At 46.1% G+C, this 16,724-nt stretch overlaps 1 protein-coding gene across 1 annotated transcript in view; it reads left to right on the top strand.

Annotated features, from left to right (window-relative positions):
- LOC120046295 (integrin beta-3-like) overlaps positions 1-16,724 on the top strand; it is a 39,484-nt gene that overhangs the window by 836 nt on the left and 21,924 nt on the right. The window contains exons 2-4 of the mRNA XM_038991384.1: positions 1,644-1,729; positions 6,710-6,917; positions 7,292-7,544. Coding sequence (XP_038847312.1) covers positions 1,644-1,729; positions 6,710-6,917; positions 7,292-7,544 — 547 coding nt within the window. The remainder of the gene's footprint in view (positions 1-1,643; positions 1,730-6,709; positions 6,918-7,291; positions 7,545-16,724) is intronic.

Genomic DNA, 16,724 nt, shown 5'->3' with positions numbered 1-16,724 from the left:
TCATACACACACATGTACACACATCGAATTACTGTAGGCTATCTACACCCTTACAAAAAAGTCTTACTGGAATCCTGCATGAAAAATCCTACAGGAATCCTGCAGGATAAATATTCTGCAGGATTCCTGTAGGATTTTCGGGGCCAGTTTCCTGTAGGAATCATGCAGGTAGTCCTTCAAGAACACTTTTCCTGAAGGGCTACCAGAAGGAATTGTTCTACAGCAAAATGGCCCCAAAATCCTTTTGGATATCCTGTAGATAAGATTCCTGAAGGTAATTCTGAAATATTTTCAGGGCCATTTTCCTGTAGAACAACCTGTGGGATCCCTTCCTCATCCTTTAAAATAATGGACATAAAGCATAAGATATCTGATTGCATAGGAGTTTTATTATTCAATGCAGGAACAGCGGGTGTGTTTGATTGTCCATTTCACCAGCACTGCATAAAATATGATTCCTAGGAGAAAGAAAATATGAGATTCTGAATAAATATGGTAGAAGCATAGGTAAAAGAGTGAGTCAGTCATTGGCTTAATCAATAAGTGCATCAATGACGTCGTCCCCAGAGTGACCGTACGTACATACCCCAACCAGAAGCCATGGATTACAGGCAACATCCGCACTGAGCTTAAGACTTGAGCTGCCGCTTTCAAGGAGCAGGACTCTAACCCGGAAGCTTATAAGAAATCTCGCTTTGCCCTCCGGTGAACCATCAAACAGGCAAAGTGTCAATACAGAACTAAGATCGAATAGTACTACACCGGTTCTGATGCTCGTCGGATGTGGCAGGGCTTGCAAACCATTACAGACTACAAAGGGAAGCACAGCCGAGAGCTGCCCAGTGACAAAAGCCTACCAGACGAGCTAAACTACTTCTATGCTTGCTTCGAGGCAAATAACACTGAAACATGCATGAGAGCACCAGCTGTTCCGGAAGATTGTGTGATCACTCGCTCTGCAGCCGATGTGAGTAAGACCTTTAAACAGGTCAACATTCACAAGGCCGCAGGTCCAGACGGATTGCCAGGACGTGTACTGCAAGCATGCGCTGACCAACTGGCAAATGTCTTCACTGACATTTTCAACCTCTCCCTGTCCGAGTCTGTAATACCAACATATTTTATGCAGACCACCATAGTGACTGTGCCCAAGAACACTAAGGTAACCTGCCTAAATGACTACTGATCCGTAGCACTCACGTATGTAGCCATGAAGTGCTTTGAAAGGCTGGTCATGGCTCACATCAACACCATTATCCCAGAAACCCTAGACACACTCCAATTTGCATACTGTCCCAACAGATCCACAGATGATCCACAGATTACTTATTCTTGCAGGAATTGTCATGGTCCTGCAAGAATTTCAACATTTCAGCAGGACGTCATACTCTTGCAGGAGTCCTGCAGGAGCATCGGGGATTTTGTCAATCCTACAGGATTCCTGCAGGACACCTTCACAAAGGGTAGAATTCCTGCATGATTCCTGTAGGACTTTTTGTTCGTGTGTGCCTTTGCACATTTATATATGTACGATTGCTGTATGTATACTATGCATATGTGGGTGCACGTATGCGCGTATGTGCATGTGTGTCTACATGCTATGTTTACGTAGAGTTTGGTGAGTGACTCTACTGTCATTTCAGGTTCCAACATCTGTACATCCCGAGGGGCCAGCACATGTAAGCAGTGTCTGGCTGTACATCCTACTTGTGCGTGGTGTTCCCAAGAGGTGGGTCTAAATTCTCCCTGATATCTCCTTCAATTCTCCTTTCCTGAGGGATCACTGATCTGTGTAACAGAGGTGGTTTGCCTATGACCTAAAGATGGGCGCTAGCTCCCCTGAGCTAATGCCTAGGCTTAGCTCAGAAGGCTAACACAGTCTTGTGGCATGCAGATGACTCCTGTTTGGACATGTTGTAATCAATCTGATGATTGACATCAAGGAAATTGGGCCACAGAATAGTGTTGTAACTGTAGTTAAGGGCAATGGCAATGGATGGGGACTGCACTTTGGCAATTCCTTGGCATGTGTTACTCCCTTCCTCCCTGAAATGTTTATTAATTTTCTCCATGTATTCATCCCTATGATTATATTTCTGGGTTGCTCCACCAATTATATGTTTTTTGAGAAGTGTAACAGGGTCAAAAATACTTGAATTGACCAAATTTTTACTTTGTGTCAGAAAGAGAACATGTTCAACCTCATAAAAAACACATTTTCACATCTCAAGATGTTAAATAAAAAAATACTATAGTAAGTGCCTATTAAGTGCCAAATAAAGTAACAGGGTTGACCGTAACAGGGTTAACTATTTCTTCTTAAATCAGCCATGAATCCACTTGTGACAGGGGGAATTTAAGCTTGTTGTGTGCAGCAGGTAGTGGCAATTGAATGCAAGCTAAAAAAATAAATAATGTGAAATTGTTAAAACAGTTTTAGCCTGTCTATTTATGGGTAACTGTAACGGCGTTCCTCCTCCTCTTCATCCGAAGAGGAGGAGCAGGGATTGAACCAAAATGCAGCTTCGTGATATGACATGATATTTATTGAACAAGACAAAAATGAACTATACTTGAATAACTAACAAAAATAACAAACGACGTAGACGAACCTGAACATAAGAACTTACATGACACGAAGAACGCATGAAACAGGAACAGACTACATAAACCGAACGAACGAACAAACAAACCGAAACAGTCCCGTGTGGCGCAACGTACATAGACACAGACACAGGAGACAACCACCCACGACAAACAATGTGAAACCACCTACCTTAATATGATTCTCAATCAGAGGAGATGAAAACCACCTGCCTCTAATTGAGAACCATATCAGGTACCCATAAACCAACATAGAAACACAAAACATAGACTGCCCACCCAAACTCACGTCCTGACCAACTAACACATACAAAACTAACAGAAAACAGGTCAGGAACGTGACATAACCCCCCCCTTAAGGTGCGAACTCTGGGCGCACCAGCACAAAGTCTAGGGGAGGGTCTGGGTGGGCATCTGACCACGGTGGTGGCTCAGGCTCTGGGCGAGGTCCCCACCCCACCATAGTCAATCCCAGCTTACGTCTCCCCCTTAGAATGACCACCCTCCTATTACACCCACTTAATTTACATGGTAACATCAAGATAAGGGGCAGCACCAGGATAAGGTAGCACAGGACAGAGAGATAGCTCAAGACAGAGAGGTAGGTCAGGATAGAGAGGTAGCTCAGGATAGAGGGGCAACTCCGGACTGAAGGGCAGCTCCGGACAGAGAGACAGCTCTGGACTGAGGGGCAGTTCTGGATTAATGACAGCTCCGGGCTGAGGGGCTGCTCATGGCTGGCTGACGGCTCTGGACGCTCATGGCTGGCTGACGGCTCTAGACGCTCATGGCTGGCTGACGGCTCTGGACGCTCATGGCTGGCTGACGGCTCTGGACGCTCATGGCTGGCTGACGGCTCTGGACGCTCATGGCTGGCTGACGGCTCTGGACGCTCATGGCTGGCTGACGGCTCTGGACGCTCATGGCTGGCTGACGGCTCTGGACGCTCATGGCTGGCTGACGGCTCTGGACGCTCATGGCTGGTTGGCGGCTCTGGCAGATCCTGTCTGGTTGGCGGCTCTGGCAGATCCTGTCTGGTTGGCGGCTCTGGCAGATCCTGTCTAGTTGGCGGCTCTGGCAGATCCTGTCTGGTTGGCGGCTCTGGCAGATCCTGTCTGGTTGGCGGCTCTGGCAGATCCTGTCTGGTTGGCGGCTCTGGCAGATCCTGTCTGGTTGGCGGCTCTGGCAGATCCTGACTGACGAATGGCTCTAGCGGCTCCTGACTGACTAACGGCTCTGACGGCTCGGGACAGACGGGCGGCTCTAATGGCTCGGGACAGACGGATGGCTCAGACGGCACTGGGCAGACGGATGGCTCAGATAGCGCTGGGGAGACGGATGGCTCAGATGGCGCTGGGGAGACGGATGGCTCAGATGGCGCTGGGGAGACGGATGGCTCAGATGGCGCTGGGGAGACGGATGGCTCAGATGGCGCTGGGGAGACGGATGGCTCTGGCCGGATGAGGCGCACTGTAGGCCTGGTGCGTGGTGCCGGAACTGGAGGCACCGGGCTAAGGACACGCACCTTCAGGCTAGTGCGGGGAGCAGGGACAGGGCACACTGACCTCTCGAAGCGCACTATAGGCCTGGTGCGTGGTACCGGCACTGGTGGTACCGGGCTAAGGGCACGCACCTCAGGGCGAGTGCGGGGAGAAGGAACAGTGCGTACAGGGCTCTGGAGACGCACAGGTGGCTTAGTGCGTGGTGCCGGAACTGGAGGCACTGGGCTGGAGACACGCACCATAGGGAGAGTGCGTGGAGGAGGAACAGGGCTCTGGAAACGCACTGGAAGCCTGGTGCGTGGTGTAGGCACTGGTGGTACTAGGCTGGGGCGGGAAGGTGGCGCCGGAAATACCGGACCGTGCAGGCGTACTGGCTCCCTTGAGCATTGAGCCTGCCCAACCTTACCTGGTTGAATACTCCCCGTCGCCCGACCAGTGCGGGGAGGTGGAATAACCCGCACCGGGCTATGTAGGCGAACCGGGGACACCATGCGTAAGGCTGGTGCCATGTAAGCCGGCCCGAGGAGACGCACTGGTGGCCAGATATGTAGAGCCGGCTTCATGGCACTTGGCTCAATGCTCAATCTAGCCCTACCAGTGCGGGGAGGTGGAATAACCCGCACCGGGCTATGCACACGTACAGGAGACACCGTGCGCTCTACTGCGTAACACGGTGTCTGCCCGTACTCCCGCTCTCCACGGTTAGCCTGAGAAGTGGGCGCAGGTCTCCTACCTGCCCTTGGCCCACTACCTCTTAGCCCCCCCCCCCCCCCAAGAAATTTTTGGGGTTTCTTCACGGGCTTCCGTGCTAGCCGCGTACCTTCATAACTCCGGTCTTGAGCTTGATTCTCCGGCTTCCAGCCACGTCTCCTTGCTGCCTCCTCATATCGCCGCCTCTCTGCTTTCGCTGCCTCCAGCTCAGCTTTGGGACAGCGATATTCTCCCGGCTGTGCCCATGGACCTTTTCCGTCCAATATTTCCTCCCAACTCCAATAATCCTGTGTAGCAGGCCACTGCTCGAATTCACGCTGCTTGGTTCTGGTAAGGTGGGTGGTTCTGTAACGGCGTTCCTCCTCCTCTTCATCCGAAGAGGAGGAGCAGGGATTGAACCAAAATGCAGCTTCGTGATATGACATGATATTTATTGAACAAGACAAAAACGAACTATACTTGAATAACTAACAAAAATAACAAACGACGTAGACGAACCTGAACATAAGAACTTACATGACACGAAGAACGCATGAAACAGGAACAGACTACATAAACCGAACGAACGAACAAACAAACCGAAACAGTCCCGTGTGGCGCAACGTACATAGACACAGACACAGGAGACAACCACCCACGACAAACAATGTGAAACCACCTACCTTAATATGATTCTCAATCAGAGGAGATGAAAACCACCTGCCTCTAATTGAGAACCATATCAGGTACCCATAAACCAACATAGAAACACAAAACATAGACTGCCCACCCAAACTCACGTCCTGACCAACTAACACATACAAAACTAACAGAAAACAGGTCAGGAACGTGACAGTAACAGGGTTGACGTGCTATGCTCGGCCCACTCAGTTTTACACCACAAACCATCAGAAATGGCCAAAAATAGCTCACCTTTTACTCTATGGTTTGATTATTAGATGTTCAGTGTTTCTCTTGAAAAAAGTATTTAAAAAGGAATCGTTTCACCGTATTAAAGAGATACTACAGGATTTTGGCAATGAAGCCCTTTATCTACTTCCCCAGAGTCAGATGAACTCATGGATAACATTTTTTATTTCTCTGTTTGAAGGAAGTTGCTAACTAGCATTAGCGCAATTGATAACTAGTGTGAGCACAATGACTGGAAGTCCATGGTAACTGCTAGCATGCTAGTTAGTTTTTACTCACAAAACTACCTCTAACTTCCTTCATACCAGATGCAGAAACATAAAAAATGTATTCATGAGTTTCTGGCTCTGGGGAACTAGATAAAGGACTTCATTGTCAAAATCCCGAAGTATCCCTTTAAAACGAGAGTTCAGTTCATGTAACAGGGTTGACCTTAAAATGAGGGACACACTTAAATGGATTCACTAATCACATGAAATAAATAGTAATCTTCAGAAATGACTTTGTCAAAGCAACAAAATGACTAGGGCCTTACAATGATGTGAAATGTTGAGATACTTTGGGATTTAGTGGGTTAAAATCTTCCTAGAAGTGATACAGGTTGACGTAGGGACATGTCAAAATGAAGAATTTTGGCACTTTAGCAAGCATTTATTCATATAAAAAATATGATTTCTGGAATTCTCTATGTGGTCTATATTAAGTAGCAAGTCATTTACTATAAGAGGCTTTTTCCCCCTTTTTTTTATTTTTTTTTCTCCACCATTTCTAATCCAAATATCAAAGTGAAACGACCCTTCTATGGCATGGGGCATGTCAGGACTTGCCCTTTCACCTCCATGGCCTGGCTAAAAACAAGATGGCCTACCACAAACAACACACAGGCTGTGTTATAACTGCTACTTCTAGCTTTTTTGAAGGGAAGGGTAGAGATTATTAAAACTTCCTGCTTCTCTCACTAACTTCTTGGATTGTTCCATCAGGACTTTGGACAGGGGGTGGCAGGCTCGTCTCGTTGTGACCTGAAGCGTAACCTATTGGTGGCGGGCTGTGCTCCCCCGGCCGCCCTTGAGTTCCCCACCAGCAAGCTGCAGGTGAAGGAGGACCGGCCCCTCAGCAACAAGGCAGCCGGAGACACGGCCGACGCCACGCAGATCCAACCTCAGAGACTCCACATCACCCTCAGACCAGGTGAGATTATTAGACCAACACCAGGTGAGATTATTACACTCAGATCAAAAGAGATTATGCCTATTACATTTTGGCCAAGTGGGATTACCACAATGAAACCAGGTGGGATTATTACACTCAGACCAGGTGATATTATTATACCCTCAGACCAGGTGAGATTATTACACTGACAACAGGTGGAATTATTGCACTCAAAACAGGTGAGATTATTACACATTCAGACCAGGTGAGACTTCATGTCACCCTCAGACCAGGTGAGATTATTAGATTGATACCACATCACCCTCAGACCAGGTGATATTATTACATGAGACCCGATGAGGTTATTACATTCAGACCAGCTCATCCCAAATTTCCACCTCTCCCCCTGTCAGATGACTCCAAGCGGTTCACAGTGAAGGTGCGCCAGGTGGAGGACTACCCGGTGGACCTGTATTACCTCATGGACCTGTCCTTCTCCATGAACGATGACCTGTTCCGCCTCCGCACCCTGGGGAAAGGCCTGGCCGAGGAAATGGGACGCACCACCAGCAACCTGCGCATGGGCTTCGGAGCCTTCGTGGACAAGCCACTGTCGCCTTACATGTACATCTCCCCCAAGGAGGCCCTGCTCAACCCCTGTCACGGGTAAGCCAGGGTTATTAAACTAGGGATAACTTTGTTTTAGTTTATCCTTAATTTAAACAGGTTCATGACATTAAAATGGGAATATATATCTTACAATAAGGAAAAGGAAAGCTCTGACACCCATTTGCACCCTTCTCTCAACAAAACACCAAACACTATCAGTCCTTGTATGACTTCCTCTTTAAACTTGAGAGTGGTTATGTTTCCCCAGCCCCGTCCTTCTTCTCACCAAACAGTGGCAAGGTCAGGCTATTGAAATTGTAGGTTGTGCCTTTAAACTGTCATGTATAAAAGCTAGCTGTTGGTGTTGAGTCATTCTGAGACTCTGTGGGTGATGATGCTTAGTCAGCGTGTAGGAGTCAGACACAAGTAATCCAGAGATCTCGACGGGGGTTTAAGGAGCGCTTACAAGATTGGCTGTCTCCACCCTGGTTTAGCTGAACTTTTCACTGGTTTGAGGTTTTGCTTCCTTACACTCCTGTTATCTTTTTCTCTCCCTCACACTCTCTCTCTCTCTCTCCCTCCCTCATGTCATCTCTCTCTCTCTCTCACTCACACACATCATCTCTCTCTCTCTCGCTCTCCCTCACTCACACACGTCATCTCTCTCTCTCTCCCTCCCTCACGTCATCTCTCTCTCTCTCACTCACACACATCATCTCTCTCTCTCTCGCTCTCCCTCACTCACACACGTCATCTCTCTCTCTCGCTCTCCCTCACTCACACACGTCATCTCTCTCTCTCTCCCTCACGTCATCTCTCTCTCTCTCTTTCTCTCTCACTCACATACATCATCTCTCTCTCTCTCCCTCACGTCATCTCTCTCTCCCTCACTCACACACGTCATCTCTCTCTCTCTCGCTCTCCCTCACTCACACACGTCATCTCTCTCTCTCCCTCACGTCATCTCTCTCTCTCTTTCTCTCTCACTCACATACATCATCTCTCTCTCTCTCCCTCACGTCATCTCTCTCTCCCTCACTCACACACATCATCTCTCTTTCTCTCCCTCTCTCACACACGTCATCTATTTTTCTCTCCCTCTCTCACACACGTCATCTCGCTCTCTCTCTACTAGAACAGTACTGTATACAGTGCATATGTACAGTGCTTTTTACACATTTTGTTACGCTACAGCCTTATTCTAAAATGGATACAATATTTTTTTCCGTCATCAATCTACACACAATACCTGATAATGACAAAGCAAAAACAGGTTTTTAGAATGTTTTGCAAATGTATTCAAAATAAAAAACACAAGACCCTTTGCTATGAGACTCGAAATTGAGCTCGGGTGCATCCTGTATCCATTGATCATCCTGGAGATATTTCTTCAACTTGATTGAAGTCCACCTGCGGTAAATTAAATTGATTGGACATGATAAGGTCACACAGTTGACAGTGCGTGTCAGAGCAAAAACAAAGCCATGAGGTCGAAAGGATTGTCCGTAGAGCTCTGAGACAGGATTGTGTGGAGGCAGAGATCTGGGGAAGGATACCAAAACATTTCTGCACCATTGAAGGACAACGACCCTAAGCACACAGTCAAGAAAACGCAGAAGTGGCATCGGGACAAGTCTCTGAATGTCCTTGAGTGGCCCAGCCAGAGCACGGACCTGAACCCAATCGAACATCTCTGGAGAGACCTGAAAATAGCTGTGCAGCAACACTGCTCTTCCAACCTGGCAGAGTTTGAGAGGATCTGCAGAGAAGAATAGGAGAAACTCCCCAAATACAGGTCTCCCACGCTTGTAGCACCATACCCAAGAAGACTCGAGGCTGTAATCACTTACAAAAGGTGCTTCAACAAAGTACTGAGTAAAGGGTCTGAATACTTATGGAAATGTGATATTTCAGTTTTGTATGTTTAATAAATTTGCTAAAATGCCTAAAAACCTGTTTTTGCTTTGTCATTATGGACTATTCTGTGTTGGTTGGATGAGGGGGAAAAACGATTGAATCCATTTCTGAATAAGGCTGTAGCATAACAAAATGTGGAAAAAGTCAAGGGGTCTGAATACTTTTCAAATGCACTGTAAATCAATGAGATGATAGAGGACGCCATTTTATTAATGAGCATGGCCTTATTTCTATTGTAGCATATTGGATGACTGTCATTCATATTCCATTCACATTGATAGGTTTATGATACTCAAATTTTCCCTATACCCATCATGAGGTCGTTACAACCTAGCATATCAATGAACGTTTACAACATAGGTGCACAGGTCGTGAGAAACAATTTGAGTAATTAAGGTGACAGAGAGTGACATGTTTAATACCGCTTTGCACACTCTTGCCTGCATCAACAGAATTGGTGGAATGAATACACCTCTGATCACACGGAAACACAGTTCACTTTCATAGCAGCCACATACTTACAGCATGAACATTTTGCTCGTTGCATAATTCCTTCTCGCATCTACACACTCCTCCTCTTGCCTTCTCCCTTTGCTTGTGGACTTCAGTACACAACAAATCAGCTGTCCGTGACCATACAAAAAAAAAACTTTTAAGACAAACCTTCATATCATAACTGCTAACTGCTACGCATAGCCTACATCGTTGTCACCATATTAGCTAATAACGTCATAGTCAACATACAGTGGCTTGCGAAAGTATTCATCCCCTTGGCATTTTTCCTATTTTGTTGCCTTACAACCTGGAATTAAAATAGATTTTTGGGGGGGTTTGTATCATTTGATTTACACAACATGCCTACCACTTTGAAGATGCAAAATATGTTTTATTGTGAAACAAACAAGAAATAAGACAGAAAAACAGAAAACTTGAGCGTGCATAACTATTCACCCCCCCAAAGTCAATACTTTGTAGAGCCACCTTTTGCAGCAATTACAACTGCAAGTCTCTTGGGGTATGTCTCTATAAGCTTGGCACATCTAGCCACTGGGATTTTTGCCCATTCTTCAAGGCAAAACTGCTCCAGCTCCTTCAAGTTGGATTGGTTCCGCTGGTGTACAGCAATCTTTAAATCATACCACAGATTATCAATTGGATTGAGGTCTGGGCTTTGACTAGGCCATTCCAAGACATTTAAATGTTTCCCCTTAAACTACTCGAGTGTTGCTTTAGCAGTATGCTTGGGGTCATTGCCCTGCTGGAAGGTGAACATCTGTCCCAGTCTCAAATCTCTGGAAGACTGAAACAGGTTTCCCTCAAGAATTTCCCTGTATTTAGCGCCATCCATCATTCCTTCAATTCTGACCAATTTCCCAGTCCCTGCCAATGAAAACTTCCCCACAGCATGATGCTGCCACCAGCATGCTTCACTGTGGGGATGGTGTTCTTGGGGTAATGAGAGGTGTTGGGTTTGTGCCAGACATAGCGTTTACCTTAATGGCCAAAAAGCTAAATTTTTGTCTCATCTGACCAGAGTACCTTCTTCCATATGTTTGGGGAGTCTCCCACATGCCTTATGGCGAACACCAAATGTGTTTGCTTATTTCTTTCTTTAAGCAATGTTTTTTTTCTGGCCACTCTTCCGTAAAGCCCAGCTCTGTGGAGTGTACGGCTTAAAGTGGTCCTATGGACAGATACTCCAATCTCCGCTGTGGAGCTTTGCAGCTCCCTCAGGGTTATCTTTGGTCTCTTTGTTCCCTCTCTGATTAATGCCCTCCTTGCCTGGTCCGTGAGTTTTGGTGGGCGGCCCTCTCTTGGCAGGTTTGTTGTGGTGCCTTATTCTTTCCATTTTTTAATAATGGATTTAATGCTGCTCTGTGGGATGTTCAAAGTTTGGGATATTTTTTTATAACCCAACACTGATCTGAACTTCTCCACAACTTTGTTGCTGACCTGTTTGGAGAGATCCTTGGTCCTCATGGTGCCACTTGCTTGGTGGTACCGCTTTCTTAGTGGTGTTGCAGACTCTGGGGCCTTTCAGAACAGGTGTATATATACTGAGATCATGTGACACTTAGATTGCACACAAGTGGACTTTATTTAACTAATTATGTGACTTCTGAAGGTAATGGGTTGCACCAGATCTTATTTAGGGGCTTCATAGCAAAGGGGGTGAATACATAAGCACGCACCACTTTTACGATATTTATTTATTAGAACTTTTTGAAACAAGTTATTTTTTTCATTTCACTTCACCAATTTGGACTATTTTGTGTATGTCCATTTTTTTTTATCCGTTATTTTACCAGATAAGTTGACTGAGAACACATTCTCATTTACAGCAACGACCTGGGGAATAGTTACAGCGGAGAGGAGTGGGATGAATGAGCCAAATATAAACTGGGGATTATTAGGTGACCATGATGGTTTGAGGGCCAGATTGGGAATTTAGCCAGGACACCGGGGTTAACACCCCTACTCTTACGACAAGTGCCATGGGATCTTTAATGACCTCAGAGAGTCAGGACACCTGTTTAACATCCCATCCAAAAGACAGCACCCTACACAGGGCAGTGTCCCCAACCACTACCCTGGGGTATTGGGATATTTTTTACACCAGAGGAAAGAATGCCTCCTACTGGCCCTCCAACACCACTTCCAGCAGCACCTGGTCTCCCATCCAGGGACTGACCAGGACCAACCCTGCTTAGCTTCAGAAGCAAGCCAGCAGTGGTATGCAGGGTGGTATGCTGCTGGCAAAATTACATGAAATCCAAATAAAATTTCATTTAAATTACAGGTTGTAATGCAACAAAATAAGAAAAACACAATGGGGGATGAATACTTTTGCAAGGCACTGTAGCTGCTAGCTAGGAAACCCGCTACAATAATGTAGTACAGTGTGCAGTCAGCAAGTAGTTTAGCTAACCTTGACTTGAAGAGTTCCAGTATTGGAAAGCCATAGCCAGCTAACTAACATAGCATCCCTCTCTGTTTGAGCCTGGTGTTTGAGTAGGCTTAACTAGCTAGCTGGATTCACTAGCAAAGTGAAAGTGAAAAAAATACAACAAAATATAGCTAGCTCGGTCTCTCTCTCTCTCTCTTGCTTCTCCTTCATTTTTAAAGAAATGTATTTGTTCAAAACTGTTTAAATATTGTCTTTCTCTTTGAGTTAACTACTCACCACATTTGCACTGCGGGGCTAGTGTCACGTGTGCTTCCTCTCAGGCCTCTAGGACACCAGGCTGCTAGTTATGGCGCACACCTGTCACCATCGTTATGCGCACCTGCGCTTCATCAGACTCACTTGGACTCCATCACTTCCCTGATTACCTTTCCTGTACAGTTGAAGTCGGAAGTTTACATACACCTTAGCCAAATACATTTAAACTCAGTTTTTCACAATTCCTGACATTTAATCCTAGTAAAAATTCCCTGTCTTAGGTCAGTTAGGATCACAACTTTATTTTAAGAATGTGAAATGTCAGAATAATGGTAGAGAGAATGATTTATTTCAGCTTTTATTTCTTTCATCACATTCCCAGTGGGTCAGAAGTTTACATACACTCAATTAGTATTTGGTAGCATTGCCTTTAAATTGTTTAACTTGGGTCAAACATTTCGGGTAGCCTTCCACAAGCTTCCCACAATAAGTTGGGTGAATTTTGGCCCATTCCTCCTGACAGAGCTGGTGTAACTGAGTCAGGTTTGTAGGCCTCCTTGCTCGCACACGCTTTTTCAGTTCTACCCTCAAATGTTCTATAGGGCTTTGTGATGGCCACTCCAATACCTTGACTTTGTTGTCCTTAAGCCATTTTGCCACAACTTTGAAAGTATGCTTGGGGTCATTGTTCATTTGGAAGACCCATTTGCGACCAAAGCTTTAACTTCCTGGCTGATGTCTTGAGATGTTGCGTCAATATATCCACATAATTTTCCGACCTCATGATGCCATCTATTTTGTGAAGTGCACCAGTCCCTCCTGCAGCAAAGCACCCCCACAACATGATGCTGCCGCCCCCATGCATCACGGTTTGGATGGTGTTCTTCGGATTGCAAGCCTCCCCCTTTTTCCTCCAAACATAACGATGGTCATTATGGCCAAACAGTTCTATTTTTGTTTCATCAGACCAGAGGACATTTCTCCAAAAAGTACGATCTTTGTCCCCATGTGCAAGTTGTAAACCGTAGTCTGGCTTTTTTATGGCAGTTTTGGAGCAGTGGCATCTTCCTTGCTGAGCGGCCTTTCAGGTTATGTCGATATAGGGCTCGTTTTACTATGGATATAGATACTTTTGTATCTGTTTCCTCCAGCATCTTCACAGGGTCCTTTGCTGTTGTTCTGGGATTGATTTGCACTTTTCGCACCAAAGTACATTCATCTCTAGGAGACAGAACGCGTTTCCTTCCTGAGCGGTATGACGGCTGTGTGGTCCCATGGTGTTTATACTTGCGTACTATTGTTTGTACAGATGAACGTGGTACCTTCAGGCGTTTGGAAATTGCTCGTAAGGATGAACCAGACTTGTGGAGGTCTACCATTGTTTTTCTGAGGTATTGGCTGATTTCTTTTTATTTTCCCATGATGTCAAGCAAAGAGGCACTGAGTTTGAAGGTAGGCCTTGAAATACATCCACAGGTACACCTCCAATTCACTCAAATGATGTCAATTAGCCTATCAAAAGCTTCTAAAGTCATGACATCATTTTATGGAATTTTCCAAGCTGTTTAAAGGCACAGTCAACTTCTGACCCACTGGAATTGTGATTATAGTGAATTATAAGTGAAATAATCTGTCTCTAAGCAATTGTTGGAAAATGTACTTGTGTCATGCACAAAGTAGATGTCCTAATCAACTTGCCAAAACTATAGTTTGTTAACAAGAAATTTGTGGAATGGTTGAAAAACGAGTTTTAATGACTCCAACCTAAGTGTATGTAAACTTCCGACTTCAACTGTATATGTCACTCCCTTTGGTTCCTTCCCCAGGCGTTATTGCCTCTCTCATCGTCACTCAATGCCTAGGTTTACCTCCACTGTACTCGCACCCTACCATGCCCTTGTCTGTGCATTATGCCCTGAATGTATCCTACCATGCCCAGAAGTCTGCTCCTTTTACTCTCTGTTCCGAACGCATTAGACTACCAGTTCTTATAGCCTTTAGCCGTACTCTTATCCTACTCCTCCTCTGTTCCTCTGGTGATGTGGAGGTTAACCCAGGCCCTGTGTGTCCGCAGGTGCTCTCATTTGTTAACTTCTGTAACCGGAAAAGCCTTGGGTTCATGCATGTTAACATCAGAAGCCTCCTCCCTAAGTTTGCTTTATTCACAGCACACTCCGCCAACCCTGATGTCCTAGCCGTGTCTGAATCCTGGTTTAGGAAGGCCACCAAAAGTTCTGAAATTTCCATCCCCAATTACAACATTTACCGACAAGATAGAACTTCTAAAGGGGGCAGAGTTGCAATCTACAGTAGAGATAGCCTGCAGAGTTCTGTCCTACTATCCAGGTCTATGCCCAAACAGTTCGAGCTACTACTTTTAAAAATCCATCTCTCCAGAAAAAAGTCTCTCACTGTTGCCGCTTTTTATAGACCCCCCTCAGCTCCCAGCTGTGCCCTGGACACCATATGTGAATTGAATGCCCCCCATCTATCGTCAGAGTTCGTACTGTTAGGTGAAATAAACTGGGATATGCTTAACACCCCGGCCGTCCTACAATCTAAGCTAGATGCCCTCAATCTCACACAAATTATCAAGGAACCTACTATGTACAACCCCAAATCCGTAAACATGGGCACCCTCATAGATATCATCCTGACCAACTTGCCCTCTAAATACACCTCTGCTGTTTTCAACCAGTATCTCAGCGATCACTGCCTCATTGCCTGCGTCCGTTATGGATCCGCGGTCAAACGACCACCCCTCATCACTGTCAAACGCTCCCTAAACACTTCTGCGAGCAGGCCTTTCTAATCGACCTGGTCTGGGTATCCTGGAAGGATATTGACCTCATCCCGTCGGTAGAGGATGCCTGGTTGTTCTTCAAAAGTGCCTTACTCACCATCTTAAATAAGCATGCCCCTTTCAAAAAATGTAGAACTAAGGACAGATATAGCCCTTGGTACACTCCAAACTTGACTGCCCTTGACCAGCACAAAAACATCATGTGGCGCACTGCACTCCACCGCACTGCACTGAGGCTAGGAAACACTGTCACCACCGATAAATCCACGATAATCGAGAATTTCAGTAAGCATTTCTCTACGGCTGGCCATGCTTTCCACCTGGCTACCCCAACCCCGGGCAACACGCTCTGCACCCCCGGCACCAACCCCCCCCCCCCCACCCCCCGCTTCTCCTTCACCCAAATCCAGACGGCTGATGTCCTGAAAGAGCTGCAGAATCTGGATCCCTACAAATCAGCTGGGCAAGACAATCTGGACCCTCTCTTCCTAAAATTATCCGCCGCCATTGTCGCAACCCCTATTACTAGTCTGTTCAACTTCTCTTTCGTATCGTCTGAGATTCCTAAAGATTGGAAAGTGGCCGCGGTCATTCCCCTCTTCAAAGGGGGAGACACTCTAGACCCAAACTGTTACAGACCTATATCCATCCTGCCCTGCCTTTCTAAAGTCTTCAAAAGCCAAGTGAACAAACAGATCACCGGCCATCTCGAATCCCACCGTACCTTCTCCGCTATGCAATCCGATTTCCGAGCTGGTCACGGGTGCATCTCAGCCACGCTCAAGGTCCTAAACGATATCATAACCACCATTGATAAAAAACAGTACTGTGCAGCCGTCTTCATCGACATGGCCAAGGCTTTTGACTCTGTCAATCACCATATTCTTATCGGCAGACTCAACAGCCTTGGTGTCTCTAATAAATGCCTCGCCTGGTTCACTAACTACTTCTCAGATAGAGTTCAGTGTGTCAAATTGGAGGGCCTGTTGTCCGGACCTCTGGCAGTCTCTATGGGGGTGCCACAGGGTTCAATCTCTGGGCAGACTCTTTTCTCTGTATATATCAATGATGTCGCTCTTGCTGCTGGTGATTCTGCTGGTGATTCGTTGATCCACCTCTACACAGACGACACCATTCTGTATACATCTGGCCCTTCTTTGGACACTGTGTTAACAAACCTCCAAACGAGCTTCAATGCCATACAACACTCCTTCCGTGGCCTCCAACTGCTCTTAATTGCCAGTAAAACTAAATGCATGCTCTTCAACTGATCACTGCCAGCACTCGCCCGCCCGCCTAGCATCACTATTCTGGACGGTTCTGACTTAGAATATGTGGACAACTACAAATACCT

This window comes from Salvelinus namaycush, chromosome 4, assembly GCF_016432855.1.
Source record: "Salvelinus namaycush isolate Seneca chromosome 4, SaNama_1.0, whole genome shotgun sequence".
NCBI lineage: Eukaryota > Metazoa > Chordata > Actinopteri > Salmoniformes > Salmonidae > Salvelinus > Salvelinus namaycush.
Note: the sequence above shows the minus strand (reverse complement) of the source record. Positions and strands in the feature narration are given on the sequence as shown.